Source organism: Gymnogyps californianus, chromosome 4, assembly GCF_018139145.2.
Source record: "Gymnogyps californianus isolate 813 chromosome 4, ASM1813914v2, whole genome shotgun sequence".
NCBI classification, from domain to species: domain Eukaryota; kingdom Metazoa; phylum Chordata; class Aves; order Accipitriformes; family Cathartidae; genus Gymnogyps; species Gymnogyps californianus.
In genome coordinates, this window is record NC_059474.1 from 17,056,929 (window position 1) to 17,084,611 (window position 27,683).

General features: G+C 42.5%; 1 protein-coding gene across 1 annotated transcript; it reads left to right on the forward strand.

Moving 5' to 3' along the window:
• The first annotated feature begins 1,524 nt into the window (after positions 1-1,524).
• On the forward strand, positions 1,525-26,884 carry LOC127016135 (ADP-ribosyl cyclase/cyclic ADP-ribose hydrolase 1-like). Its single transcript, XM_050896468.1, has 8 exons — positions 1,525-1,763; positions 17,975-18,104; positions 18,779-18,914; positions 19,718-19,800; positions 21,567-21,643; positions 22,361-22,453; positions 24,760-24,846; positions 26,803-26,884. Exons 1-8 carry the CDS (start codon positions 1,525-1,527, stop codon positions 26,882-26,884), a joined length of 927 nt encoding a protein of 308 aa, XP_050752425.1.
• The last annotated feature ends 799 nt before the right edge of the window (positions 26,885-27,683 follow it).

Genomic DNA, 27,683 nt, shown 5'->3' on the forward strand with positions numbered 1-27,683 from the left:
CAAGGCAAAACCCACATGCTTACTGAAAGGATTATTGGGGAAAAACTTGCTTTATAAGCCAATTCTTACTGAATTGTCTCCTACAGAGCTTCCTGCGCTTTTTGCAGAACCTGTGATGGGGACCACTGAGGGGACACAAGCAGTGTCATGAAGAGAGAACACTGTTATCTCTCTTATGAAGAGATGACACTGTTAGGAAGAGATACAGAATGGAGTATTTCAGCTGGAAGGGACCTACAACGATCATCTAGTCCAACTGCCTGACCACTTCAGGGCTGACAGCCTGGTATGCCACCCCAAAACTGAGGCTTCAATTCTGACTAAAACCCTCCCAAACTTTGCATCATTTCTCGGAAAACAGGTTCAGAAAAATTCAGATTATACGCTTAACATATTGCTTACCAGTGAAGGCTTTGATCAGAGCACAGCATTTCTCAGGTCTTTCAGAACTGCCTAGTCCTAACTGAGACGTGTCGCAAATGCCCTTTCTCGCAGTCAACCTGTTAAATACAGATGCCTGGTAAGTAATTATTAGCAATTTATTAATAATTTATAGATAACATTATTCTGACATTGCATTGCTTCTTTTGTTTAGATTTTGAGATTTGAGTCTTATTTTATGTTGGCTTTTGACTAAGGAAGTAGAATCGCCCTATTTGGAGAGGACAATAAGGAACTAACTTCCCTCTTGCAGAGAACACTTAATGCTTCGTTAGATGATTTCACACAGCCTCAAACACCCACAATTTACACACTAGTCTTAGAAATTGATGTGACAACTAATCCAAGCCTATCCGCAAGGGAGAGAAATAAAATACCCCATTGTGTGTTGATGAACTATATTTTTACGACTACTGCGGAGTTCATAATGGCCTTCGGTAAGGTTGGATTCAACACCTATCATTTAAAAACAAATTAATTTAGAGAAAACAGACCGAGGTCATTTGAACTCAGCTTTTACTCACACGTTAGCTGGAGCATGTCACTGCAATGGCATCTTTATTTGAACAAAGGCTTCGGGAGTTTTACGAGTAATTCCCCGAGATTCGCTTTTGTGAGTTATTGCTGATAACGTTGCAAAGTTTAACTCGGGGAGGTCACGGCGAAGTGAGAAACAGAAGGCAAACAGTAGCCAGGCTCTCATCTTCCCGTGTCGAGCCCCGAAAAGTCATTGTTTGGCTTTAAAAACGACTGACTTGGCCCGAGCCCGCTGGGAACGGGGCGGTGGGCAGCGGGCTCCTGTGCTGGACCAGCGGCGCCGTCCCCCCGCGCTCTCCCCGGCTCTGCCGCCGCGGCAGCCCCGCAGCGCGCTGCCGGCCCCCGAGCGGCTCCCCGCCGCCCAGCGGGGGCGGCCGGGGCCGGCCGGTGACCCCGGGGGGGGCGGGGGTCAGCCCGGCCTCCTGGCCAGCCGCCGGCGCCGAGCCCGGGGCGGGGGGGCGGAGGCGCAGGGTGACACGCTGGAAAGCTATTTTCCCTTTGCGCTGGGAGAGCAGTTGCTGCCGCTCTTCACCGAGTCCTCGCAGGATGCCTTTCCAGCAGGGCTCTGCCCGGACGCGGCAGCGCACCGTCCTTCTGGTGGGGATCGTGGTCCTGCTGGCCGCCCTCGTCCTCGCCGTCGTGCTGGCCTCTGTCCTGACTCACGGAAAGCAAGAGGTCGGTCCCAAAATGCTGAAGTGGAAGGACAGAGGGACCACTAAGAATCTGCAAGAAGTCGTCCTGGGAAGATGCTACAACTACGTCATGGCGCGGTACCCTGAGCTGGGGTGAGTAGTGGTCTCGGTCGTGCATCAGGTGTGTGAAGTGAACAGAAGAGAGCTGTCTCTCACCTCCACCCGGCAGCGTCCACTAGGTTTGCAGTGGCAGAGAGAAATCTGGGGAGTAAGACCCCTGTTTTGTAGCAAAATGTACAAACTCGGACAGCAACTGTCCGTGCCCGAGTGGTGGCTTTTTAAGGAAACTACCTGCAGAGCCAATATAAGTCATACTAATCCTAGGTCAAAACTCAATCATAAATGCATTTTGCAACTTCCTTAAAGCCAGCTAAAATAAAAGCTGGATTCTAACAGGTTTGAGTACGTGGAGGTGAAGGCAATTCGCTATAAAGCCAATCTGCCAAAAATCCTGTAACATGCGACACTGCATTCACGTAACCGAAACTACACAGGAGGGGGGAAAAGGAGAAGGTTCAGCACAGATTTATAAGATGGACAAAGATGGTAGAAAAGCGTTGAAAAATATCTTGGGGTTATCCAAAACAGATGGTTTTAGTGTGTGGGTAAGACTTTGCGATGAGCACAGACAGCTTGCACAGAGAAGTACAGATGGATCACAGTGCCAGCACGGCAGTCCCAGGCAAAACCTTCACCCAGTGGTGGTCTCTGCTCAGCCCATCACAGCACGTAGTTTAACACCCTGAGCAGCTCACCGCTCCTCTGCTGCAGAAGAGGATTCCCTGGGCCTAGGTCTGCGGTAGCGTATTAGGGCTGAGAACCGATTTTCTGATCCCCTTCGCCGCAGGGAAAGGCAGAGTATGAAATAAGGAGTGCCCCGGGTCCCCCTGCGGGTATTGGGGACACCCAGCCCCTCAGGACGGGATCCAGGGCAGCCAGGGTCTCTCAGCAGGGACCCAGCCATCACTTCTGTGGCCCCAGCCACTCAATTTTGTGTCCTCAGTAAGCCTCTGGCAGACATTTCCACCACCCTGGGCTGAGCGCCATGGGGCTGCCCCACACCTCGGCCAGGTGACAGAACCATCGTGGTCTTGTCTTCAAAAAGACAATTGCCACCTCTTGTTTTCATGACACTGAGCTGATAAAAACAAAGCTGTACATAGTTCGCTTGCATTTGGTCTTCTTTTGGCCTCAGATGTCCGGTGCTGTATGAAAAAGCTGATTTGCAGCATTTGAAGGGAAATGGGCACATGGAAAATCATGGCCTGAGCGTGCACAGATTTAAGTGCATGCTTTACATTAAACACCTAAGTGGGTTTAGTGAAGGGAAGGGGGTTTCTCTTACAAATAAAATGAAAAAGCTCCTGAAGCTTTTGCAAAATCATGTACATGTTTCTAAAAGCACACATTAATTTATTAACGAAGTATACACTCAATATTTAAATCTGAAATTATTTTGAAGCCTAATAGCCTTTTTTACTTTTGCTTGTTTCATTCAAATTGGGGTGCTGAAAACGTAAAAAACACTTTCGTGTGAATAAGTTTCCAGCCAATGTCATGCATGTTTTCACTCACAACACAGTCTGAATCTGACCTGGGAATAAATTGTTTAAGTAGTTCTTTCAAGGACACTTTTTAAAAAATCACAAACCCATGATCATAAGCTTTCTAAAAAGGTTGTTTTTACAAGGCATAACATTTTGTGCTATTCTTAATCCAACAGTGTTTAATAGCTTCGTGGCTGTGAGCTCACTTTCTTCCAGATGAAATGACTTCTCTATAGTAGGACCCTTTTTTGTTTTATTTTATTTAAGAGACAACTTTATCCGAGACAGAGAGCACTAAAAAAGGAAAAATATGCTAGTTTACATACACCTGAAATGTTCAGGAGGTTCCTGAACAGAGAATTAAATGTAGGTGCTTTTCTGGGAATCCAACCTGAGATTCCTTGTTTCTGATCCTGCTGAGCTCGGTGCAGTTTGTCGTGTAACCAACCGCTTCTGTCACTGGCACTTTCTGATAATAAAGTGGTGCCTTCAGGACACATCAGAGAGCCCCATATCTTTCATCCTGTGCTCTTTCATCATTAATGTAGGCCTTGGATCTTGCGTTGCGTGAGATCTTTGGTGCACTTAATCAAAGAAAAGGAGTAGGAACAGGGAACTGCAGAAACTCGGGCAGGCTTATGAGCTGAGCAAGCTGTGTCCTATACTCGTTAGGACTTTTGTTGCCACTACTCCCACCATGGGAACCTCGCTGCCTTCATTAGAAATCTTCTAATTTCCTCATAAATTTGTCCATAGTCCGTTCTTGCCCTTTTAATCTTGCACCAACATGCATATTTGTTTAAAAAAAACTCTGCTTTTAGTAAACTCATGGACATTTCCTCATATTTTTACTTTTTTATATCAGAGCCATTAAGTTCTATCATTGACAATATTTTCTTTTTTTTTTAAAATAGCAATCTGTTCTACTGCAGTAGTTAGTGTGACTATGTACTACATTTTGGAGTGCCATATTTCCAATTGGAATAGCTGGCTGGTTTTGGAAAAAAGGGGGATTATTGACGTATGAATATGGACTTTACAACATTTCTAGATATCACAGATGGATTTAACAGGGGCCACAAATCTACATCCCCCGTTTAGCTCTGCTTTTGCAACTGCATGCTATGAATCATGTGACAAGGCCACGTACATGCTAATGTACACCTTCACCATCAACGGCTGCTTTAATCCTAGAGGATACCTCCTTGCACTCTCCCTCATCTTACTGGAGCCCCGGACACTGTACACAGCACACTCTGGTCATGCTCTTCTCTTTTCTGATACAATCTGTGGGCTGAACCCAAGCCCCATGAGGCCACTGGAAAGACTGCTGCTGTCTGCAGTCGAGTTTTGTAAGCACCTCGTACAATCACATTTTATCCTGTCGATTCACTTATTCTCCAAAATCATCAAAACGTTCAGGTGCTGTATTGAACTTGCTCGCTAAAGAACAGTTCTCAGGCACTGTATACAGCACCTGCTGGTAATAATTTTGTTTAACTGCCTGCATGCAATACAATCCTCGGTTTTATTTCTGCTGCTGGCTGGATGACTTATCATTTGTACACATACAGTTTCCTCAGTTAGTCTTCCTGCATAGAACTGTCATCGTGCCAAAGTTTAGGAGAAAGAGGCAGGGAATACCAAATGCTTAAATAATGCATTTTCAGTATTAGCCCCATTTTTTAGAAAAAAATGTGGATGGTATAGCAGCAGGCTTTAGGGGTTTTGTTCCCTGCACACAGAGTTGCACGCCTAGATACTGACATTAAAAAGCAGTACTTCTTTTTGGCTTCCCTGGAAAATACTGGCTGCTGCCAGAAGACAGAGCTAAAGCAATAGTTTGTCACAGCTCAGTAGTCTTATCTTTTTTTCAACATTAACAAAAGCTGCAAGTTCTGCATTCACTAGTCTTGCAAAAATCCCATACTCATCAACCATGGCCATTGGTATGTGTTGTAGTTTTGTCTGAATAAAGGCCAAAGACACTTTGGTCTGAGGGAAGGATTTGACCTCAAATTACTTCGTCTCCTCTTTTCCAGTAATACGGACTCCCTCTTGTGGCTAACAAAACACTCGCAATTCTCATACTCCAGGTCTCGTGCAACACAAATGTAAGTTTACAAGAATTTATCCCTAGTATAATCAGAGAAGGGAGGCGCGATGGAGTGCACAGAGCTGCACGCTCACCAGCACCAGGCTCGTGCAGGGCCAGGTCAGTGCCGGATCATTCAGAAGAGCAATGCTGGTCAAGGCCAGTTGTGGCGACCCGATAACTGACCCATCGCTTGGAGGATGCTGTTTATGATGGTTTTGCATCTTGATGCCTGCTGGGGGAGAACAAGTAGTAACAGATGTAGCATGAAACTTGTTGATATGAAGTTAACTGGTTTAGTTTTCCTCTTCACCACGTTTGAGTTGGCAGGCTGAGGCCAGACGCGATCAGCACTTTGTGACCTGGGGAAGGAGGAGAGCAGACACATTATCTAAAAGATCATAGTCACTGGTCCCCCAAAAACAATGCTTTTTTTCCTGATCTAGAAATAAACTCATCTTACATTTGCAGCTCAAGAGATTTTTCATTCCCAGATAATGACTACTCCCCCCTCAGATCTGGAGTCACTTCTTGGTCTCTGATTCACCCAAGCTAAGCCAAGCTTGCAAGGACCTACTATTTAAAAATGGCTGAAGTCAAGCCAGCTTATTTTTTGTCTAACCTCCACCAGTGAGAGAGCACCAAGGACACAGACAGGGAGCCACTTCAATAATGTATGTGACTCTCAGGCCCAGTTATCCTACTGTGTCTGACTATGCAGTGCAAAAACCCGGTGATGAATATGCAAAGCGTAGAATTTCAATAAATTTTTCATGCCGTGTTGTGTGGACATGCAACATAGATTTCCCCCTTAAATACAATTGGACCAACTGATGTTGTTCTCTAGTTAGTGGCAAATTCCTGCTATAACAAATTTTAACAGCCTATAGTTCCATTAAATTTAGTAAAAGTTGGTGTGTGTGCAGGAGAGCTTTTTCCCCTGACTTCATGATCATGAATGCATTTTGTCTTTCCATTCCTTTGCAGCCTGTGGAGATGGAGATAGGTTTTGTCAAAAAGAACATATGGAACCGTGATTTTGTGTGAGATACTATTGCACTTGCAGCATAATTTCTTCCAGAAAGAAATCTGGGGTTTGTTGTTGTATGCTTACTTTTGCATCTTGCCTTCATGCTTTGCTAGGCATTTTTAATTTAATTTCCTTGTATTTGTTCACTGATTGTTAACACTTTCACATCAAGCATAGCACTAAACAAGAGCCATGATTTGATTCAGTGTCACAAAAACCTTAGCTTTGTTTTGTATAACCGTGACATTATACTCAAACTTATCTGAGATTTGTGTTTTCATGAGGAAAACATGCCTTACATAAGAGAAACTTTTACTGAATCACACTCTTCTGAAGAGTATGGTGTTATTACTGAGTCATAACGCATTAGCACCCCTATTAGAGTGCACCGCAGAATTCTAAAGCTTCTCAATTTAATATACATCAAACTGCAAAGGATTTAGCTTTTCTTTTTTTTTTTTAAATACACTTTCTAAAAAAAGTAGAATTGTTACACCATCTCTTGTGGTTCCAGAACAAAGAAGTGTTTTCAGTGCAAACAAATTTGCACTATCTATCTGCGGAAAAAGTCTTGGGGTCCTGGTGAACAAACTGAACAGGAGTCACCAATGTGCCCTTGTGGGAAAGGCCAATGGTATCTTGGGCTGCACAAGGAGGAGTGTTGGCAGCAGGTGGAGGGAGGTGATCCTTCCCCTCTACTCAGCACTGGTGAGGCACATCTGGAATGCTGGGTCCAGTTCTGAGCTCCCCAGTACAAGAGAGTCATGGACATACTTGGAGAACATCTAGTGAAGGGCCACAAAGGTGATTGAAGTGTTTGACATACAGGGAGAGGCTGAGAGAGCTGGGGCTGTTCAGCCTGGAGAAGAGAAGTCTCAAGGGGATCTTATCAGTGTGTATAAATACCTGATGGGGTAAGTAAAGAAGAGGTAGCCAGGCTTTTCTCGGTGGTATCCAGTTGCCCGACAAGAGGCAGTGGGCACTGATTAACATACAGGAAATTCCATGTAAACGTAAGAAAAAAACACCTTTTGTTACTGTGAGGGTGATCAAAGAGTGGAACAGGTTGCCCAGAGAATTTGTGGTGGCTCAGTCCTCGGAGATATTCAAAATTCAACTGGACATGGCCCTGAGTAACCTGCTCTGAGCTGGGGATTGGACTAGACGATCTCCAGAGGTGTCTTCCTATTCTTCCATTTCTTAGAAAATGCTTTTAGACTTGCAAGAGTTGGGTTGCTAGGTAACTGGGTAACTAGGACAAACAGTGATGCAGAAACTTTTTGGCTTATCTGTAGTGGCAATGCTGTTGATATCTGTTCCTGCTTTTGGTTTTTCTCTTGGTATTAAGATGGGCACTGTATCATCATAATAACACACTGCTTATTAAAATGCTGAAGTCAGAACAGTTGTTACAATGCTTCAGCTCTTAGTATTTTCCTCCCTATTTCATGTGCCAGTGTGTTGACTTTAATACCTTTTCTGTGTTAGCCTTTGATATAGGAAACCTGCATAGTTCTGGTTTTCCTTTCTTCTGTCCTTCAATATTTGTATCAATATCTTCTTTTACAATTGTTTTTCCCAAACTTGTATATGAGTGACTTTGACCGTTCCTGTAATTTCTTGGTAACTAAGATATAATCATTATAACCGTTAACAGTTGTTTGAGTCTTACTCAGAAGTACACTTCCACTGAAATATGCTCTACTGAGCTTTAACGGGGAACTGGAATATAACATTTAGTAGGCACAAATAGGTAGTTATTAGCACTTTAGGATGTAGAAGTAGGGCCTTCAAATGAGTCCTTGTGCTGTTTAAGGCTAGTTTCCATAACTATTCTGTGCTATAAGATAAGGGTCTATTTGGGTTTTATTGTCATCTCTTTCTAGATGCAGTTCATTAGAAAGAAATAATTTTCTCTTTAGCAAGAGACAAGTTCATATGGCAGTGGGTAGCTATCATGTATTTGTTCTTGAGATAATTAATCACCAACATATTTATTTCTGCTCTTCTGGAGTATAAACATCAATGCTAGACTGTAAACATCAATGCTAGACTGTGAAAGGCCATCCAATTCAGTGCAAAGCTCGTACTCAGTTCTGTGCAGAAAATTTACCCTCCCAGGCTGTAACTCCACTGACAACAGCAACCCAAAGTCTGAGAGTGTCCTGCGAATTTAAGGGGGAGATGTCAAAAGATGCATTGTCTTTTCTCCTTGGCCGACATCAATGTACTTCTGAGGTACAGAAATGCTGTTGAGATCTGAATTTATCTCTCACTTTGGCAGCCATATGTCAACTCATTTGTCTGTTTTCTATATTGAGTTATAATCATATAAAAATTGTTATTAAATGGCTATATATTTCTCATATACTCAAACTTCTTACATTTACTTAACAGTGGTTAGATATTTAATGGTGCTTACTGCAAGATTCTGTAGGATTTCAAATAATTTTTCACATTTGGCTTAGCCTACACATACTGCATCATGATTACCCCACCATCACATATTAAAATCTCCTTGCAGTGAAAGTCTCCTTTGGTTTTAATCCCAGATACCAGAGAGAATATCATTCTGTCTGTACTGGCTTTCTACGCATTAATCAGAAGTACTTCTTGATGAAATACTGTTCAACTTAGTTTTCTACTGCAACTTTGCAGCTATTTAGTCATGCACAGTCAGTTAGCTGCCTGTTCTTTGCCTTCTCTCTTGTTTATTGATTTTCTAGAATTGGCTATACAGAGCAATGGCTGGTGGCTGTCTAAATTATGGCACCACCCTAGGACTGAAATTATTAAATGTTTGGATGAGCCAATCTAAGAGCTTGTTGTTGCTGAAAGGGGGAATCCTGTTCCCTCCCACCTCTCCCTGCTTCAGTTCTCCTGTAACATCTGTAGAGATGTCAGTGAAAACAGCTGTGCTCAGCGGTGGTATCATTCAGCTGTCATTGCTAAGGTATGGTTAAAACTCAAGAACTGTTTAACACCTCAGAGCACCGTGGGGAAATATAACTTTGCTTTATCCATAGCGATAGGAGGAAGGGATCCTTTTTCCCTCTAGGGTCAAATGAAAATCTCCCTCTAGTGTCCAAGGGTAAAAACAGATGCTGAAGATGCAGTCTATCTTCCCAAATGACACCAAAATAAGGTGTTAGCAAGGAGCTCACTCACAGTTGTACTAAATCTCCGATCTGTTCCCTTGTCCTTGTCCTGCTGACACGTCACCCTCGAAGCAGGGACTTCTCCTGATTTACTGCATTTATGCCACATCCCAGCAGTTTTAGTTCTATAAAAAACCCCAATGTACTGCAAATCCATGTTACGGGAAAAAAATAATCTGCAGCTGCATTAAGCCATTGAGTGCTTCCCTGCTATAACATACTTTTATTTAGCTCATTCTTATAGAAATGTTTTTCTGAGTTTAATATTAAAAATAAAACAATACTAAAAATACACTTTCTAATCAAGGGGTAAGATGCCAGCTTAAATTTGTTCCCTCTATACCTGTTGATGACATGGCCCTCACTTGGAAGCTTAAACTGTAGAGCAACTATGACCCTCTGTCAAAATGCAGTCCAAGTGAGACTTCTGCCCTTCTAGAGGCTTCATCCCACTTATAGAGCATCACTGAAAACACCACCTGCTTAAGCAGCTTGTTGTTTCACCCAGGAAAGCTGAAATCCAGCCAGCAAAAAAATCTGCTTATGTAGATGAACTCTTCACTGGCTTATAGCTGCCACCTCTTGGCTTAACCCTTCCCGAAATTACTGTTGGCCTGGAGCAACAATTCCCAACTCACATAAAATACTCTAGGAGCTATAAACCAAAGCCACAAGTACACCTGCCCTTAAATCCTTCTCATTCCTGCCAAAGGTGAAGGACCAGCATGATGAGGAACTATCATTTGTTCCAGGTCATTCCTCATACATGAACATACACAGCCCTGAGGTGCACCCAGCAGAAATCTCACCTTGTACTTCTTTTTCCAGACCTTCAGACTCCCCACCTCTGCCGTGGGGAATTTAATTGCTCTGCCTACAGGCAACCTTTCCAGAAGTCATCTTTCTCTGAGGCAGAGTTTTGGATCTCTGTCTCTATCCCCAGCCAGTTCCTCCAACGCTTTCTTTACGGGCTTTTGAACTATTTAATTAACAGAGAGCAATACTTACAAAATCAAGCTGCCAAAAAAATCGAGTATGTCGTTCTCATATTGAAAAAAATCAGTTACCATAAATGTTACAGTGGCAGACACTTTGCAATAATTAAACTAAGTGGGTAGTGAGAGACTAGTGCTCATTGAAGACATTGAGATTGACAGCTCTTCCATGATTTTTTTCCTTCATCCTTTCCCTTCGTAATTTTTCCCCTCTCTGTTATCCTAATGCTAAAAGCAGCAGACAGTAGTCTCCTCAAATCCTCAGCGATGACAGCATATTGGCTGACCTCTCTTAATTCACATCTGTCTGATTTTTAGCACAAAGATACCTGATGGGAGGTTTTAGGTGCTAGAATAATAGGAACGAAGCTGATCCGTTGTATGCACGTACCCATTTTCTGAGTCTGTGGTCTGGAGATGGCTCGGGCCATCACTCGGCATGAAGAACCGCACACCTTTGGGGTTGACCTCAGCTGCTGCTCCTGAGAAGTCCCTTCTCCCGCGTGATGGCAGTGTTCTCCTTGTGTTTAGCTCCTCGCACCCGCTGCTCGACTTGACTGCAGGGAAGTCCAGCCACAGCTGCCCGGGCTGGGCTTGGCAGAGGCTCCAAAAAAGCTACTCCAAAGCAGCAGTGAGACATGGCAAGGCTGGAAAAAGCGAGGGGACAGCAGAATTAAAACCAGAAATATTTAGGGCAAAAAAGGTAGCAAAAGGATTCTGGGTTATAGAGGGCTTTCTGTCAACACAGGCATAAAGGTTATTGTTCATTGCATAATTTTTGACAACATAAAGACATAGCTACTCATAAGCTCACATGAAAAATCAAATTGAATATGGATGTATAAATTGCACTGTTGTCTACAGCCATCACAGTTTACCTAAAAGAGGCAGATAAACTGACACACAGGCAAAGATGGGTCTATTAGATGCAGAAATATTGCTACACCATTTAGATCCTTTAATATGCATTCTCCTTCTGAAATGTCTGGGCTTTTACAGGTGAAGACGATGCCTTAGACTCCCAGCAGAGTGTGAATTGGTCTTATGCCTTTAAGGAGCTTTGTTATAACCACAGACTTCTCACTGACTATTTTTAAAGACCCAGATTTCTGAGTGCTTAGGTGCATATCTGCATTACTGTTTTGGCTAACGGTGGTAGCAAATGAGAAGGATTTTCTTATACAAATTGCAACTGCTGGTGAGGTTTCATTCCTGCAAAGGCCAGTCACATAAAGGGCTCAGGGGACTGTTTCCAGCTCCAACTTCAGAGCCTCACCACAGAGCCACAATTGAAATCTCAGTGTGGCCTGAAGACATTGTCATGTTTTAGAAAGAAAACTTGGGACCTTGGAAAAGCTGCTATTGACTGCAGGGGAGACCATGTCTCACCAGGGAAGTGCCTCTGCCTGGTAGAGTGATTTGAACAATATGGGCACAGTTGATTGAGTTCTCCAGAACAAAGCCTGGAAGTCATTTTTCACTTCTAAATTTAAAATGAGTCCCATACTTGAAGCATCTCTCTCAAATTTTTGAGCAAAAAACTAGAGGCCACACAGCCCAAGGAAGCACTGCCCTTTTTAAGATGTTTTTATCATCCGGTTTCAGACCAGGGCTGAACTGAAAGCAAGACATTGTTCATGGTGTAACTGAAATCAGCAGGGATGAAACTTGTCCTTGATATTATACCAATTAAATCCATTTCAATTGGGGATGAATTTGCTCCGTCATGTCCAGTTAAAGAAAAAAAAATAATTACACAGTAAAGAAAAAAAAGATCTATATTAATAGTGATTTCCCAGGCAGCTCAATGCCATCCCATTCCTTTAAGTGAAAGGATATTCTTTCAAGGTTAGCCAGACCAGTGTACTGATATGCAAGAGATAATGATGCAGAAGCTGTCCATTTTTCTAATATGCACATTAAAGTTTGGCTGCTAGGATAGCTGCTAATGGAAATATTCTTGGCCCCAGCTTCCGTTTGATAGATCAATGTGATATTCATATAAAAGGTAAATGGATAGAAATACTCAAATTCATTGGAAAATGCAACTTCTGCCCAAATGTAAGGACAAATGCAGGATATGCTTTGCAGCATATATAACATTCAGATTTAATAAGGAAATGTAGTTTTAATGGTTATTTGTATCCCAGCCCTTATTTGGTGCTATACTGAGTGCAGGAGTCTCTGTCTCCAAAAGGTCATAAGGCCAGTTCTGCAATCGTTGCTTCCAGAGAAAGGGTTGCAGGTTCAGTTCTTGAGTTTACAGCAGGTTTCACAATGTTCCTTCTAAGTCTGTTAGTTATTATTTCACATTTACCAGCATTTCCCAAACTCTATTCATAAAAAAAGTTTGACAAAATTAAACCCAAAATTATATTTATTTTACATGTCACTGAATTTGGATTAAATATTTCAGATTCTGTAGTAGAATAAAAGGCCTTAAATATTTCAGCATAAACAAAGTTAGCCTCAAAGGAAGAAATCCATTATGCATAAAGATATGATATTTGAAGATACAATGCAGAATTAATATGCAACCCAAACCATACAAACAAAAACCAGAGAAGGAGAGCACACAAGCCCCGCAGCAGTGTGGTACATAAGTGTATTCACCATGGACTCTTGTATCTGCATTAGATAAATTTAATTAACTGGTAGACTGGTGATCTCTTTCGCACCCTTCCTTTCTTTTGTAAACCAAGAAAGAAATCAAAATGAACCCATTCTGTGACTGAGGACTTCCCAATGAGAAGTTGGGAGCAGCCTTAAGAGGACAGTTTCTTTCTCAGGCATTTTTTCGGCAAGGCACATGTGCTTGTTTCAACCTGAAACTGCTCTTGCTGGAATTTTTAGCATACCAAGTGCCAGAAAACTTCTCATATTGATTTCAGGAGGCCTAGAGCTACAGCAGGTCTCTGCCCTTACCGCTGCTTAGTGTGAGTTAAATGCTGCACACAAGACAAATATTTTCTTGCTGTGCTAGAAAAAGGGACAGGTGAAACTTTATTAATAGTGTCTAACTCAACAGTGAGGCTGGACAGAGTGGCATATCTTCCTGGAGCTGGGATTAATAAGTCCTAAAGTCTTCTCACTGCTTATTTTTTCATATATCAACCAAAATCACAGTTCTATGTGACTGGTAATCTCTTTGAGATGTGAGGCAAAACCTGTATTTCATATCAGAGAAATAGCTTTCCAATGGCAAATCAATGAATTATTTTTATTCAGTTGTAAAAATATACATGTTGATAGGTGAAGACAGTGAAAATGAAATATTGTTTAGCTTTTGTATGTATTTTTTTACATTGAAGATCTGTATTTTGATTTCTAAAACAATGCTGAAATTGCCTAGTTTCTATAAAAGCCCATCTTCATGCCTTATCATTCTTCTGTGTGGTACAACTAAAAGTACCACACCGATTACCAGCTGTAGAAGAGCTTCCCCCATTTGAAGGCTAAGACCTACCGCTTCTAGGACATTAAACATATAGTTTTGCTCAGCTCTGCCAGGACTATGGATAAAGACTCTTGTCTCAGATATGAGTGACATCCGTGTACATCATCAACTGCTGAGCTTGGTGTCTTGAAATGCTAGAAAACTGATGCTTTGAATTTGTAACTCAGCAAGCTGTCTCGGCAGGATCATGAATCACCTGGATGGTTGGTGCTTCGTGCTTCTCATGGCTCTGACTTGACTCCAGCAGCAGAAATGCTTTGTACTATGTCTATCACTTACCTCTCTGCTTTGGAAATAAAAAAACCAGGTTTTTCTTATGATTCCTTGAAAAATATTTTGTCTTCTGAGACCAAGCTTAAAAACTTTGCAATATGAAAGGATAAATGACCAGGTAACCAGCTGTCACCTGTGGCTGTTAACACTGTTACATATAACAGATTTCAGGAGTAGCTTAAAAAAAAAAAAGAGTCCTGCCAGGAGAACAAATCATTTGACAGATTGGAAAGTGTGAGCCATATAAATGTCTGTGAGATGTAACAGTGCTTACAGCCAAGCCCTACAAATTCTCTTTACGATACCGTTGACTGTGCAAAGCAAAAGGGACAGCTCCCTATTCTGTAATGTCACCCCTTAATCAGCAGGAGCCCTCTCTTTTGGCTGATTCAGTGTGGTCATGTTGTAATCCTGTGTGGCAGGGAGAGGTATTTACAACTTCCCAACCCCTAAATGAAGTACCAAAGTTGTGAGGATGGTCTCTGTGGGTTACTTACACAGTTTGCAGCCAAAGACAGGCTCCTCCAGGAGAAAATTTAATACACCCAAATTAAATTCTGCTAAGTAAAACATGTGAATACTCCCTGACATGACAGTGCAACAGCAAAGCAATGACTGTGCTCCCTAGAGCATCTGCAGTTTGTCTTCTTATTTCTACAGTGACTGTAACTGAAAGTGCATTTAGGCTCCTGGATAAAAGACAATAAAAAATCATCACTGTTATTAGTCTTTACTTACCTGGAGGTAAATTTGGTTCATATAAACAAGAGGTGTGGTCCCTAACACAGCTGGGGCTGCCCCTGTAACAGATTGGCATGGTAAGAAATGGAATTCGGCGTGCAGCCAGAACTGCCCCGGTTGGCCATACGGCCGGAGCCCCTCCAGGCTGACCTGCCTTGTCCCTGCCCCCAGGCTCTGTCTGCATTTCAGACAGCACTGTACAGTGGCAACACCCAAGCTTGTTTTAAATTAGCAAGGTCAGGCTGTGGGATATCTGCAGCCCAGACATGCACTTGGCTGCCCCAAGAGCGAGAGATGAGGACATATCCACCATTGACTCTTCACAGAGGAGGACTGGAAGAAGCTGGGGCATGGAAACCTGCTGTAGTAACCACCTTGGTGGTATGAGCTGCCAATAACCAATATCACATATAATGTTAAGTTAGATTTGTTACTGCATAAATAAAGGCAGAAGGGAAGGAAAGCCAGGGAGATCTTGCCGTGGATTGCCTGGTCCTTCCCGGTATGATACTGGCCCAAGCCCCTGTAGTGTGTCCGATAGAGGCACTCCCTCTAGTACGTAGTGCTGTTGGGTGCTGTCGCTTTCTTCTGGACGCAGACAGACAGAGTCTGGCCTCCTCTTTGCGTGATGTTTATTTTCCGTTAGGCTTAGGAAGGGAAGGAAGAGAGTTCATGTCCAGACAGTGAGGAAACGGCCGGGAGCTGACAAGTGGTTCTGGGTCCCGCAGTTTAGACGTGGCCCGTGTAATACAAACAGCTCAACTCTCTGTGTTCCAGTTTGCCCCTCTGATGCTCAAATGAGCACTCAGTAGAAATCGTGATCAAGTTCAGTAGTAGGAATGAGATCACACAACTGTAGGGAAGATTAACTTGAAAATCTTCAATGAATTACTACTGTTTTTCTTAATCCTTTTAGGGCTATTTTTAGGACCAAACAAATTCCACATCCTACATGTTACCTGAGTACCAACTGGTAACAAAGCCTGCAGCTGTGTGTCTGTCACATGCTAAGTGATCAGTGCTATTTTTATAGTGCTCTGAAGGCATTCGTTTCTTCACACAAGACAAAGTCCATTCTTCAAACGGCTTTTAGTGGGAACACACTGGGAGATGATTTCGAACAGTGAAGAAAGAGTGGATGAGTCAAAGACAGTCAGAGTAGCTCCATTCAGACATGCAGACAGCAGGATAATGCAGTCTGCGCTTTAAATTTACATAAAAATAGGGAAGAGAAGGATGCAGAATCACTGCATTACTGTCACTGCTGTAATGAGAGGGGCAGGCTTTCCATGTGGGCATGAAACTAAAGGAGCGTGAAGAGGAAGGGAAGTGCACCCATGGGGGACAGCCTTGAAAACACATACTAGACAGACAATAATTATGAATTATCTTAATGCAAAGTTTTCATTCATTATCTTAAGTACAAGAAAGCAAATGTCCTGAGCTGTCCCAAATGTTATTGTGTGCTGCAGCCTCAGGAAGGGAGCATGGCATTACTTCAGTACAGAGATATGATTGCTTGCCCGCACTGTGCAACAGAGTTCCTCTTGGTAGTATGAAAGGAGCCGTGCTTCTGTCAGCAGAGAGGTGCTTTATTTCCTAGGCTGACGAAGCAGCATCTTAAGAAACAAGTGTAGGCTGAGATAATAGGGTTGTGTCGTGGCATGAAGCAGTTCCCCCCATTTAAATTTAGTGGAGTTCCTCTGACTCATGCCAGTGAGAGCAAAAGGGCCAGAACCTGTAATGCGGTGGAGGATCAGAAGGAGACTGAAAAAAACCACTGGAGACCAAGCACCTGATCTGGATCTTGGTTATACATGTGCAAATCAGCTGTGGCTCCAGCAAAGTCAATAGCTGCAAATTAGTGCATAAATGAAAATAATATAAAGTCCAAAACAGCCAGACCCCTGCTTTTGTTTTAGAGAAAATTATAGACATTGTTTCTGTAGGGTCGAACATTCCGCAGGGAGACACATGGGCGTATTTTTGGCTGACTGTACCTGAGGAGACAGTATCCTTCAGCCATACTTTTAAAATGTACAAGCTATAGTCTGCCACGTTTGCTTCTCATGATTTGGTATGAATAATCAAGAAATTTGGTCTTCTGGTTATGTGATATCAGCATTGCTCTTTTTATGGGACAAAAACATAGAGGACATTCAGATATTGCAATAATCAGTAATTTAAAATGCAGGACAGAGGGAAAGATGTTTTAGAACTGCTCATTCCTCAGTTTATACTTAATTTGCTGAAGATACTCTGCTTTTGTAATGGATAATGTATTTTGGTGCCTGAGCATAGTTAGAACTCTTTTAAAATCTGATCCATAATCTTTGACCGTATCGTGGTTTAACCCTAGTTGGCAACTAAGCACCACACAGCCACTCACTCACTCCGGGTGGGATGGGGGAGAGAATCAGAAGAGTAAAAGTGAGAAAACTCGTGGGTTGAGATAAAGACAGTTTAATAGGTAAAGCAAAAGCTGTGTGCGCAAGCAAAACAAAACAAGGAATTCATTCACCACTTCCCATCGGCAGGCAGGTGTTCAGCCATTTCCAGGAAAGCAGGGCTCCATCACGCCTAATGGTTACTTGGGAAGACAAATGCCATCACTCTGAATGTCCCCCCCCTTCCTTTTTCTTCCCCCACCTTTATATGCTGAGCATGACGTCATATGGTATGGAATATCCCTTTGGTCAGTTGGGGTCAGCTGTCCTGGCTGTGTCCCCCCCAGCTTCTTGGGCACCCCCAGCCTCCTCGCTGGTGGGGTGGTGTGAGAAGCAGAAAAGGCCTTGACTCTGTGTAAGCACTGCTCAGCAATAATGAAAACATCTCTGTAATATCAACATTGTTTTCAGCACAAATCCAAAACATAACCCCATACTAGCTACTATGAAGAAAATTAGCTCTATCCCAGCCAAACCAGCACAGACCATAACAGAAGGAGATCCTTTCACAGCCATAAATACTCATAAATACTAATTAACTATGTTTTAATCTTTCGGCAGAGATAAGGATTGCCTAAAAATATGGGAATCATTAAAACATGCGTTCATTTACAAGAACCCCTGTAATATTACATCAGAAGATTATCAGCCTTTAATGGAATTAGCAAGTCATCCTATACCCTGTAACAAGGTAACAGTACAATGCATGGTGGGCTGCTTAAGTAGGGTTGTTGTGGGATGGCATGTCTGTGCAGTGCTCTGAGTGATGGGATCTTGTCCGTAATGATTGTGAGGGTCTGTAGGTCGATGAGGATGACATTTTGCTCTTGCGCTTACTGCAGTAGTCCTGTGGTTATCACCTTTGGACCCCAGTAACCCTGTTCATTCTCTATCACTGGAAATCATCCCTGTGTAAGGCTTGCCTCAAACCTCAGTACTGGGATCGTCCTGGTGAAGTGATCGACATGTCCCTGTTCCCTAAGCATACGGCTCTCTGTAAGGAGCATGTTATCATGCCGTTAGAGGGACACTGCTTCCAAAAAGCTGCTCTTCCATGTGCAGTTCAAAAGCACACAACAAATTAGGTATATATCCTATGAGAACTAGTCAAAACTTTTCTTTCAAATAAGTGCTTTACAGGCTGAACACGTCCATTTCCATAAAAAATAACCACCCAAAAAGATTTTGGAAATGGAAGCATTGGCTGCAGAAATAAGAACTGACCGACTAAGGCGAACTTGCAGCATTTCAATAAAAACTAAAACTCCTTCATTATCATGAAAACTTTTTGGTTTTCTCCAGGAAAATTTCCTGACCAGCTCTAGTGTAAGTATCACTAATTAGACATTGTACCTTATTTCACAGTCACTGTTTTGGAGCAAGACAAGTGACCTGGCTCATCGTTACACAAAATCCAATCAAAATTTCCTTACCTTGGAGGACACCTTGTTGGGTTATATGGCTGATAGGGTTTCATGGTGTGGAGACCCCTCTGCCCCAGGTAATAAGTTCTATTTTTGCAAAACAAATATGAACACTGGAATTCCAGATTATTCTTTTCTCTTGTATATCTAGACCTAAACACAATCCTTTTCACATATTCTTTTATTGTAATTTACTTTAAAACCTTAACTGTATTTCTGTCCCATGTTATGGAAGACTGAAAATAATACTTAGTTCTCAGGCTAATTTAAAAAACACAGCTTTGGCTGTTATTAAAACACCAAGTTGCTGCTTGGACTAATGGTCACGTCTAGCCCTCTTTATCTAGATTACTCGCTTCCTTCCTGTGACTTCTATGGGACAAATTGCAAAACAAGAATGCCATTCAAAAAGGTCCTGGCCATAGGCCAGTCAAAGTGACAGGGGCAGCAGGTAGGTGTCCTGGGGTTATTGCTGCCCGCATGACACCTGCGTTGGTGCTTAAGGCTAGCAACCTCTAAACGGGGCTGGAATTACTGAAAATGTTGGGCAAAGTTTAATTTTTCAGTGCAATGGGACAGTATTTGTCAAGAGCCAAACTGTTTCTCACATTTAGGACTACGTGTTTTCCCTTCTCAGTTTTCTGAGAATTATTTGCATACAGGGCCTGCAGCTGCCTCCCTGAAATGTGTGTGAGCAAACAGGAAGACCTTTGAACACATGCAAATTCCTTTTCCTCTTAGAGCCCTTTCCTCATGTAGCCGTCTTCTTTTGGTAGGGGGCAAATCTTTTTGCCATCGTTACTCAGCTCTCAAAGCCATATAAACATTGCAACAGTGTTCGTTCTAACCTTAGCTATTCTATAAACTTATTTCTTCTCAGGAATCAACTATGAATCTTGTCCAAAACGAAGTGAATGTGAGAGCAACCCTAGCTCTGTATTCTGGAAAATGGCATCCAAGATGGTAAGATCTAGAATAAATCTCCCCGAATCCAAGAATGTTGAAAGGCACTAAGTTCCTGACACTGCCAAAAATGTGAGTTTGCAGATTGGACTTAAAACATGGAATAGTAAAAGTTCACATGAGCTTTAGCTTCAGGTGCTAAAAGTCATGGTGTTGGAAATTTGTATTTCCAAGGTCCCATATTTTATGTACAATATTTAATGTCACTGTAGTTTGGGCATTCTTATTTGTGGACAGAAACTTGTGTGCCAGTGTATAGAACAACACTTGGCAGACAGCTGGAGGTTTGCAAATAATGCTTACAAAAATAATAATCACCACCTTAATTAAATCACAGGACTGAAATTGCTAAAATAAAATACATTTTAGCATGTTAATGTTGAGAGCAGTGCCCAAATTGGCACAGAAATTTTCCAAGCAGCTGAGAATCCCCTTGCACCTTCCCGGCATAAACCTGAAGAGCACGTCCTCCCACAACGGTATCTGGCAAGGTTCCTACGATGTACCCACCCATATGCACATGCTAACTCCCATCACGTGAATGAGACCCTGCTAGTCCGAGTTAAGCAGCTAGCCTGGCTTTGTTGAATCAGCACTTTACAGAAAAAAATTGCCAGGAAAAAAACCTGCTCTCCTGAATCAGTTTAATTTTACATGTCTCTCAAGACTTCACCCTTGATATGACTATTAGTAGATAACTGCCAGGTGGAAAACAAACATTCCTGTGTGCTTCAGCTCTCATGTATGTAAGAAAAAGTCTACTCATCGTAAAAAAAATTGTTTTGTGGGTAAACTAGTGTACATAATTCTTCCAAGCTCAAAACAGTTTCTATGTTCTCATTAAACCCCTCAGTTCCAGAGTCTGAATACATACAAAATACATACAGTCACCATACAGAATCAGGCTTGCTTGACTGCAGGCTTTCTAGTCCAAATAAATTTAATATCTACTAAAACTCATGCTTATTACATTAGAAAGTCACACATAATGAAACTTCCCTGCAACTTCTTAGTTCTTGAGATCTGAGTTTGAGCCACAATGTTTAGATGTAAGAGGACTTGGAAGATTTGACAAGTACAGTCACCTGTGTTAAGCTTTTTAAAAATTCTTTGTCTTACCAATGGATTACATAACTAGAGTGGGTACTCTATGTTTTAATCTTAGTAGTCTTTAAATATTTGGACATGAGCTTTAAAGAATAAAAAAGCAGTGATTACATGATCCAGTAATTTAAAAATCAAATCAAACAAAACCCGGTGATGAGTTTTACTAAAACCACTGGGGAGAAAAATCCCAAGCCACAAAAGAACACAGAGCATGAGTCACAAGGTAACGAATAGACGATGGTTTGCATGTCCTTAAACTAGTGGTACCTCTGTTCTGGCTCATCCTCACTGCCTGAGTTAAAGCAGTCTGAGGATTATTCCAAGTTACTACAGCCCCATCAGACAGCTGTAGCTGCTGGGGCTCTGGAAAGCCCTGTAAAAACTGGAAACAGCAGTGACAGCAAAGTTGCTATACCAATCCCATGCAACCTCAGACTGCCAATTCATAGCTGGCTAATGCAGCTTTATCACAGTTTTGCCATAGCCTTTAGAGGCTTTTTTTTTGCACTGACATGTTCTGCAAAAATATTGGCCAGATCCTCTACTTGTGTAAGTCAGTTCTGATGACATCAAAGAAGTTACAATAATTTCTACTAGCCCTGAGTCTGATGTGGCGCTGCATGTAGTGTCAGAGTATGATGTCCATTTGTTTTGTTTAGTTTGCAGAAGCAGCATGTGGTGTGGTTCAAGTGATGCTCAATGGATCAGTAGAAGCTGGAGCTTTCAGAAGCAGCAGGTATTTACTCAGCATGCTACCATCCATGTTTCTGTGGGGCCTGCATGCTGGTGAACGTGTCTTTGCCAGTGAGTCCCAGTGCAGAATGGGTTTTGGTAAACTCACATAGGGGTCTAAACCACTGACTGTTGTAGAGCTGATTCACTTAACTCCTTCTATACAGTGACTGTAATTGAAATCCTTCAGAGGGTATGTGGGTGGAGTATCCAGTATGCTCTTACTACACTAACTTTACTATTACAGTTTATTTATTCATTACACATGAATGACACAGTTCTAACTGTTCGTGGAGCTGACTGGATTTTACCTCTCCAGACTCTGCTTCCTTGGGTTACCTGGCTGGAAGTGCAGTCTTCAATAATATTGAAAGATGAAGAATATGCTGGTCAGGGGAACAGCCGTGTTCATTTCTCTTGCACCAAACCAAATCAATAGCCAATAAACTGAACAGGAGAAAAGGCACTAAAGATGGAAAAACTTCAGCTTGTTTCAGTCTGCAGACAGTTTCAAAAGTTCTCCTGAAAGTGAAATAAGAATGGGGAGAAAATATTTTACCATAAGGCAATTAAACAGTCTATGGAAATCCATTGGCAACTTAATGTTCTTTCACTGAGAATAGTAGCAGCACTAATACGCACTAGTATTTGGGGAACATACTCTGTACATCTTTCTCAGGTAACTAAGAATGTTTTGCTTTTTCATGTCCCATTCTTACAGCATCTTTGGAAGTATTGAGATCTTTAACCTAAATCCAGATAAAGTCTCTGCAGTACACATTTGGCTTATGCATGACATTGGTGGACCTCAAAGGTAAGTCACGCCAGTATGAAACGACAAGCAGTGTGTAGAAGGCAGACACCGCAGCTCAGTTCTGACAAGTGACTGTGTAACAGTGACACTGTCTTAAACCTGCTCACGAAACCTGCTTTACATTCACTCTCCTAGCTGCTTACTTTACTGGAAAGAATAACATTTGTACTGTTGTTTTCTTTAGCATTTTTCATAGGTACTGCTGAACAGTTATAGCTAAGACACAGTGACATTTTCCTTGCTTTGAAGAGGTCCCATGACATTCAAATTCCTTCCAATCCCACTGAGCCTTACAGACCTTTATTATGGGTGCAGCACTGAAGTCACAGAGCAGGCTACATTTGCAAGGGTGAACAGCTGGAAAATATGTTTGTCCAAAGGAATAGTATAATTATGCTGAGCAGAACCATTTTTGATAAAATAATTTCAAATGCTGGAACAGGTTTCCCAGAGAGGTTGTGGAGTCTCCATCTGTGGACATATACTCAAAACCGAGCTGGGTCCTGGGCAGCCTGCTCTAGCTGGTATTGGTTGGACTAGCTGATCTCAAGCAGTGCTTCCCACCTAAATGATTCTGTGATTTTTAATAACAAATCTGTAGTTTAAATGCTTACCATGGAATTACTGATACCAGAACAGTGACCTCAAATCACATCTGAGCCTTTCTGAGTGACCTTTTTCATCCTGATCGGATTAATTTGCAGATCTATCACATTTCAAGCACTGAGCATGCTCAGTCCCTTTGAACCCTACCTTCAGAGCCGGTTCTGTGGTTCATGTTGTTATAATGCACTGCCATGGTTTCTCCCGTTCCTAAAGATTCCCCATGACAGAGGCAGCAGCTTTGATGCTGTGGGTCAGGAAGCAGGCTGTGATGATGCAGTGCAACTCAGGAATGAGTGTGGACCCAGCAGAGACCCTTGCTCAGACAGCCTCACTGTCTGACACAGTGCCAGCTCCAGTGTTGCAACCCCTCCCCTAGTCCAGACACCCAGAAGTGTCTCTTTGCCACACAAGCTGGCAGACCTATCACAGCTCACAGGCGTGCATCTATCCTGTGGTCAGCATGCCAGACATACTCTTGTGGCCCATTGCATAGAGGTTTGCTGAGGAAAAGGACATTGAGTAATCTGTACATTAGTTCCCCCAGACATGGCACTTGATCCTTTCTCCCATGATTTCCCAACATCAGAAAAGCCATCATGTTCCTCCTCAACAGCTTCAACAACCTGGTGCCCTGCCAGCCTTCTCGACACATCCTCCTCCTGTACCAAGTTCACAGCAGTGTCCTTTTTATTTTCTGCTTACTTCCAAGGAGAAAGAGGGAGGGTAGCTCCAATAATATGTATTCCTTTTATCTTCTGATTTGTATTCCATGTTGAATCACTGATAACATCTGGCAAGTCTAGTGAACAAAGAAGAGCTGGCTCTGCTTTCCACTAATGCCATATGTTAGGAACTGGATTTGCCCCAGTATTGTATTATTGCCCTGATGTGTGTCCTATACTCTGGGCCAGGAGATGGTTTTTATCCCAAGGTAACAAGTCTTTTGCAGTGTCTCTGTCTGTGTCTATGACATTTGTGAATCCTCTCACTACAGCTTTGGGGCCCCTTGGGCCATTTCAAGCAAATTAAGCATAGAGATAAGGATCTCAAAGGTATGACATTGCTACATGCTTCATGAAACCATTAGCTGGATGGAAAAGAAATACTCAAGTTAGGGCTCCTACCAATGGAAAAGTGGTTGAAACAGCCCCTTGTCAAAACAGAGTAGCAGCAGCCACAGACTGAGTCAAACAGATAGGAGGTGCTCATAGCCTGCTTCCTCCCATGTTTTCTATCTGCTTCCTCCTATCTTACGTCCTACCTGGGACTTAGCTGCTGGTTTTCATGATTGGCTCTTTCTCATCACACAGAGGACTTGATCCCTTTGTCCTTCCACAGATTTGAATGAGCCTTATATCGTGCTCCTGTGGATGGAGGCCACCAGCAGCTCTGGAGCAGTTCTAGAGCACATTGAACTGTGAATGGAACTGAGTTACTTCCCACAGATATCTTCCTGCACAAAGTTCTTGTGCAAGATGCACAGCTGAACATCACATAGTTTCTACCATGGTAGCCAAATGGTAGCCAATGGTAGCCAAATGGTAGCCAAAACTCCACAAGCCCAATGGACTTTACAGCACATTAGCAAACAAGCTTTTAAGGAATCTTACCTGAAATAAAGCAAAGTGACATAGTGTGGAATTTAGCTGAGCTTCTTGTACATGCAAGGAACACAAGTAACGAAAGACTTTTCTCTCCAGTGAATCCTGCTCAGGTCATTCCATAAAGAGGTTAACAAGCATCTTAGAAGAGCAAAACTTTAAGGTCACCTGTGAAGACAATTACAGGTAATTACCTGCCCTTATTGGTGGCAACTTGCTAACATAAAACTAATATTGCATCTCCCTCTTGACTTAATATAGGTTTACAGCAAGCTAGGGCAGACTCCCCTCTTACTGCCATCACATCCCTTCGATGTGGCTGTGTGCTTCTCAGAGGCTTCCACTTGCACTGCAGACCTTGTGTTGGCTGGGTCTGGGGCTTGCTCTCTGCCCTGCACTTGCCATTGAGCATGTTCAGTTGCCTTCAGGGAAGGAGCAATCCAGCCTCCTTCAACAGGTTTTCATCTGACTGGGCTTTTACCTACAATAATCAGAACCAAATAGGCAGCTTTCTCCCTGCTGCGTGCAGATAACACAGTATGTCAAGGATGGTCCTTACTTCCTTCACTATAGTTTGAGCTTACTTTCTGTCCAGCTGCTTTGTCAGAGAGTGAGGCATGAGACATGATAAGCATTATTAATTACTGTAATTCACCATTGTCAGGAGAGAAAAACAGGAGTCCAGGAAACAGCAGCCCAAGTTCTGACTTGCCTGAAATCTCTGTCTGCCTGCTGAGGAGATACAAAAGCCTGAGACCCTTTATCCCACTGTGTGGGTTCAGAGACCTTCACACAGAGCAAAAATGTTCTTTAGTGACATTAGAAAAGCAGCAAAGGTTCAATATTACTCATATCTTATCTGATATCTGATATCATTATCTGAAACAGCTTTTCAGAGTGAAGAACTCATACTTGAGTAGGAACATTTCAAAGTAAAACATTTCTATAAACTAGTGAGTTCGTGACATTAGTTTTGAATAAGGAAAAATTGGTCTGCAAAGGAGACAAATGCCTTATCTGGTGATAGGACTTTAATCCTGAAGGCAGAGCAATAGATTCCTGTTTAGGTATTGCTGAACCTGATTAATGGGTCCTCTGCACATTGTGAAAAAATTAACACAGGTGTGGTGCATAAATCTGCCAAATCATGGTGCTCATGTCCTTGCTTGATCTTTGGGTAAATGCAGCCTTTAACGCATACTCCCAGGACCTGTAAGTAGGTACAGATTATTTCAGCTTATGATGAAGTAAACTAATGGGCCAGGGAGGAAGGGGAAATATGTAGTGGCTTAGATCCCTTGTGGCGCACTGCAAGGAGAAACCTGTAACACATCATGAAGAGTTGTTGACACACTTGTTGCTGTGGCTCACAACTCGCTTCTTAAGATAGAATAAGAAGAAGGGCTTTTTGTCAGAGCTCAACTAACACGTACATAAACAACTGTGTAGAGCAACACAGACAATTAATTTACTATTTTATATACAAAGCAATAATAAAATAAGCAATTTACATGTGCAGTAAAACTCTTCAGGATAGACTGTATAAATTAGCTTCACTCCCCTGAAGACACTGCAAACAGAACCATGTGGGTTCGAATCAGCTGAGGATCTGGCTTTTCATGCCACGTAGCAATTGATGCTGATCATTTTCTCTTGCTTTTGTCCATGTCAGCGGTGTCTTGCAGAAGTAACTCAAAAAATAGATTCACTGCATGACTTCTAGCAAAAAATCTAATCATATCTGACATTCTTAGCAATAGGTTTACATTGTAGCAGTACGGGTTACCACTGGGTAAGCAAGATGGTGAACTTCCAGCATGGCAGCAACTCTGTAGTCTGTGCAAGAGATCTTACTTCTTTTTCATAATTATTTTTGTTATCGCAGCGTAGCTGACATGCTGTGAGTTCACACCCTACTTTATTTTGTACTCACTTACTTTTGTCCCTAGGCCCTGTAAACACTAAAGTTATCTTTCTGCAGCAAGATCTAAAAAAAAATATCCTAAGAAAAGACATCCACTTGATAAGCACAAATGTAACATGCACTTTAACTTTCACGTTACATTTAGTAACTGTGGAGTTATTCTGTTGTACTTGCAAAGTGGTTACTAAATATTTGTTTGTTTTTGTGTCTTATCACAGGCCGGTTCAGCTCCTTCAGTGTGTGCACAACCCTGACCACACAGACTGCAGACTTTGCACCAACACCACAGCAACTCCATGAAACGGAGTCCGCCGCACTACTGAAGACTTTTGTTGTTTGTGCGTAAAGCTGGAAAAGATGTGGCTACATAGCTTGGAGTGATAAATAGCCGTGTGGTGTGTACAGAGTCCATAACCAGAAATCCTTGCTGTGATACTAACAGCCAAATAGCAGGAGATGATACTTCAGGTGTGATTACTGTACACACACGCACACAAACATACTATTTCAGAGGGGCCGGGGGCATGTTCAGTGGTTGAGGGCAGATGCTTTGCCCTGGTTTGCTCCCTCCTGTACAGCTCCCCTTGTGCCCAGAGGCTCAGAGCAGGGATTCCCTGGGGCGTGCACAGAGAAGAAAGAGACTTTCCAGCAGAGGCAGAACTTGCCCAGATCAGCGCTCAGCTTCCTCCCCGCTGGAAGGCTGGGTGAGAAATGACCAGAGCATGCTACACTCTCCCTGCATCCCAGTGCAACATCCCCCAGAGGGGAACATTGCCCAGTGGCAGCGCATGGTATAAATCATGTTTCTCCCAGGGACTGTGGCACCTCTGAGCAGGTAAAGCAAGTGATGGAAGAGGCAGAGGAGTTCTTACCTTTTAATGGCCATCACAGTAAGTGGCTGGTGGGGAAATGGCTGAGCTGAGCCAAGAAAAGACCAGAAACTGCTCAGAGGGTTGCCAGCATCTGTAAGAACGTGTCGAGTGTGTAGCTGGGGAGAGAAAATAGCAAGATTGACGCAGACAGCCCCATTAAAATCCTATTGGAAACACCGTTGCGGTTCAGATTACATTTTATTCTTAATATAGCAGTAAGTATAAGC

Excerpts from the sequence above, each read along its gene's own strand:
- LOC127016135 (XM_050896468.1), top strand. The coding sequence starts at position 1,525 with ATGCCTTTCCAGCAGGGCTCTGCCCGGACGCGGCAGCGCACCGTCCTT. Across the intron at positions 18,915-19,717 it reads TGGAGACCCCTCTGCCCCAG|GAATCAACTATGAATCTTGT; the intron begins GTAATAAGTTCT and ends ATTTCTTCTCAG. Across the intron at positions 22,454-24,759 it reads GACATTGGTGGACCTCAAAG|TGAATCCTGCTCAGGTCATT; the intron begins GTAAGTCACGCC and ends TTTTCTCTCCAG.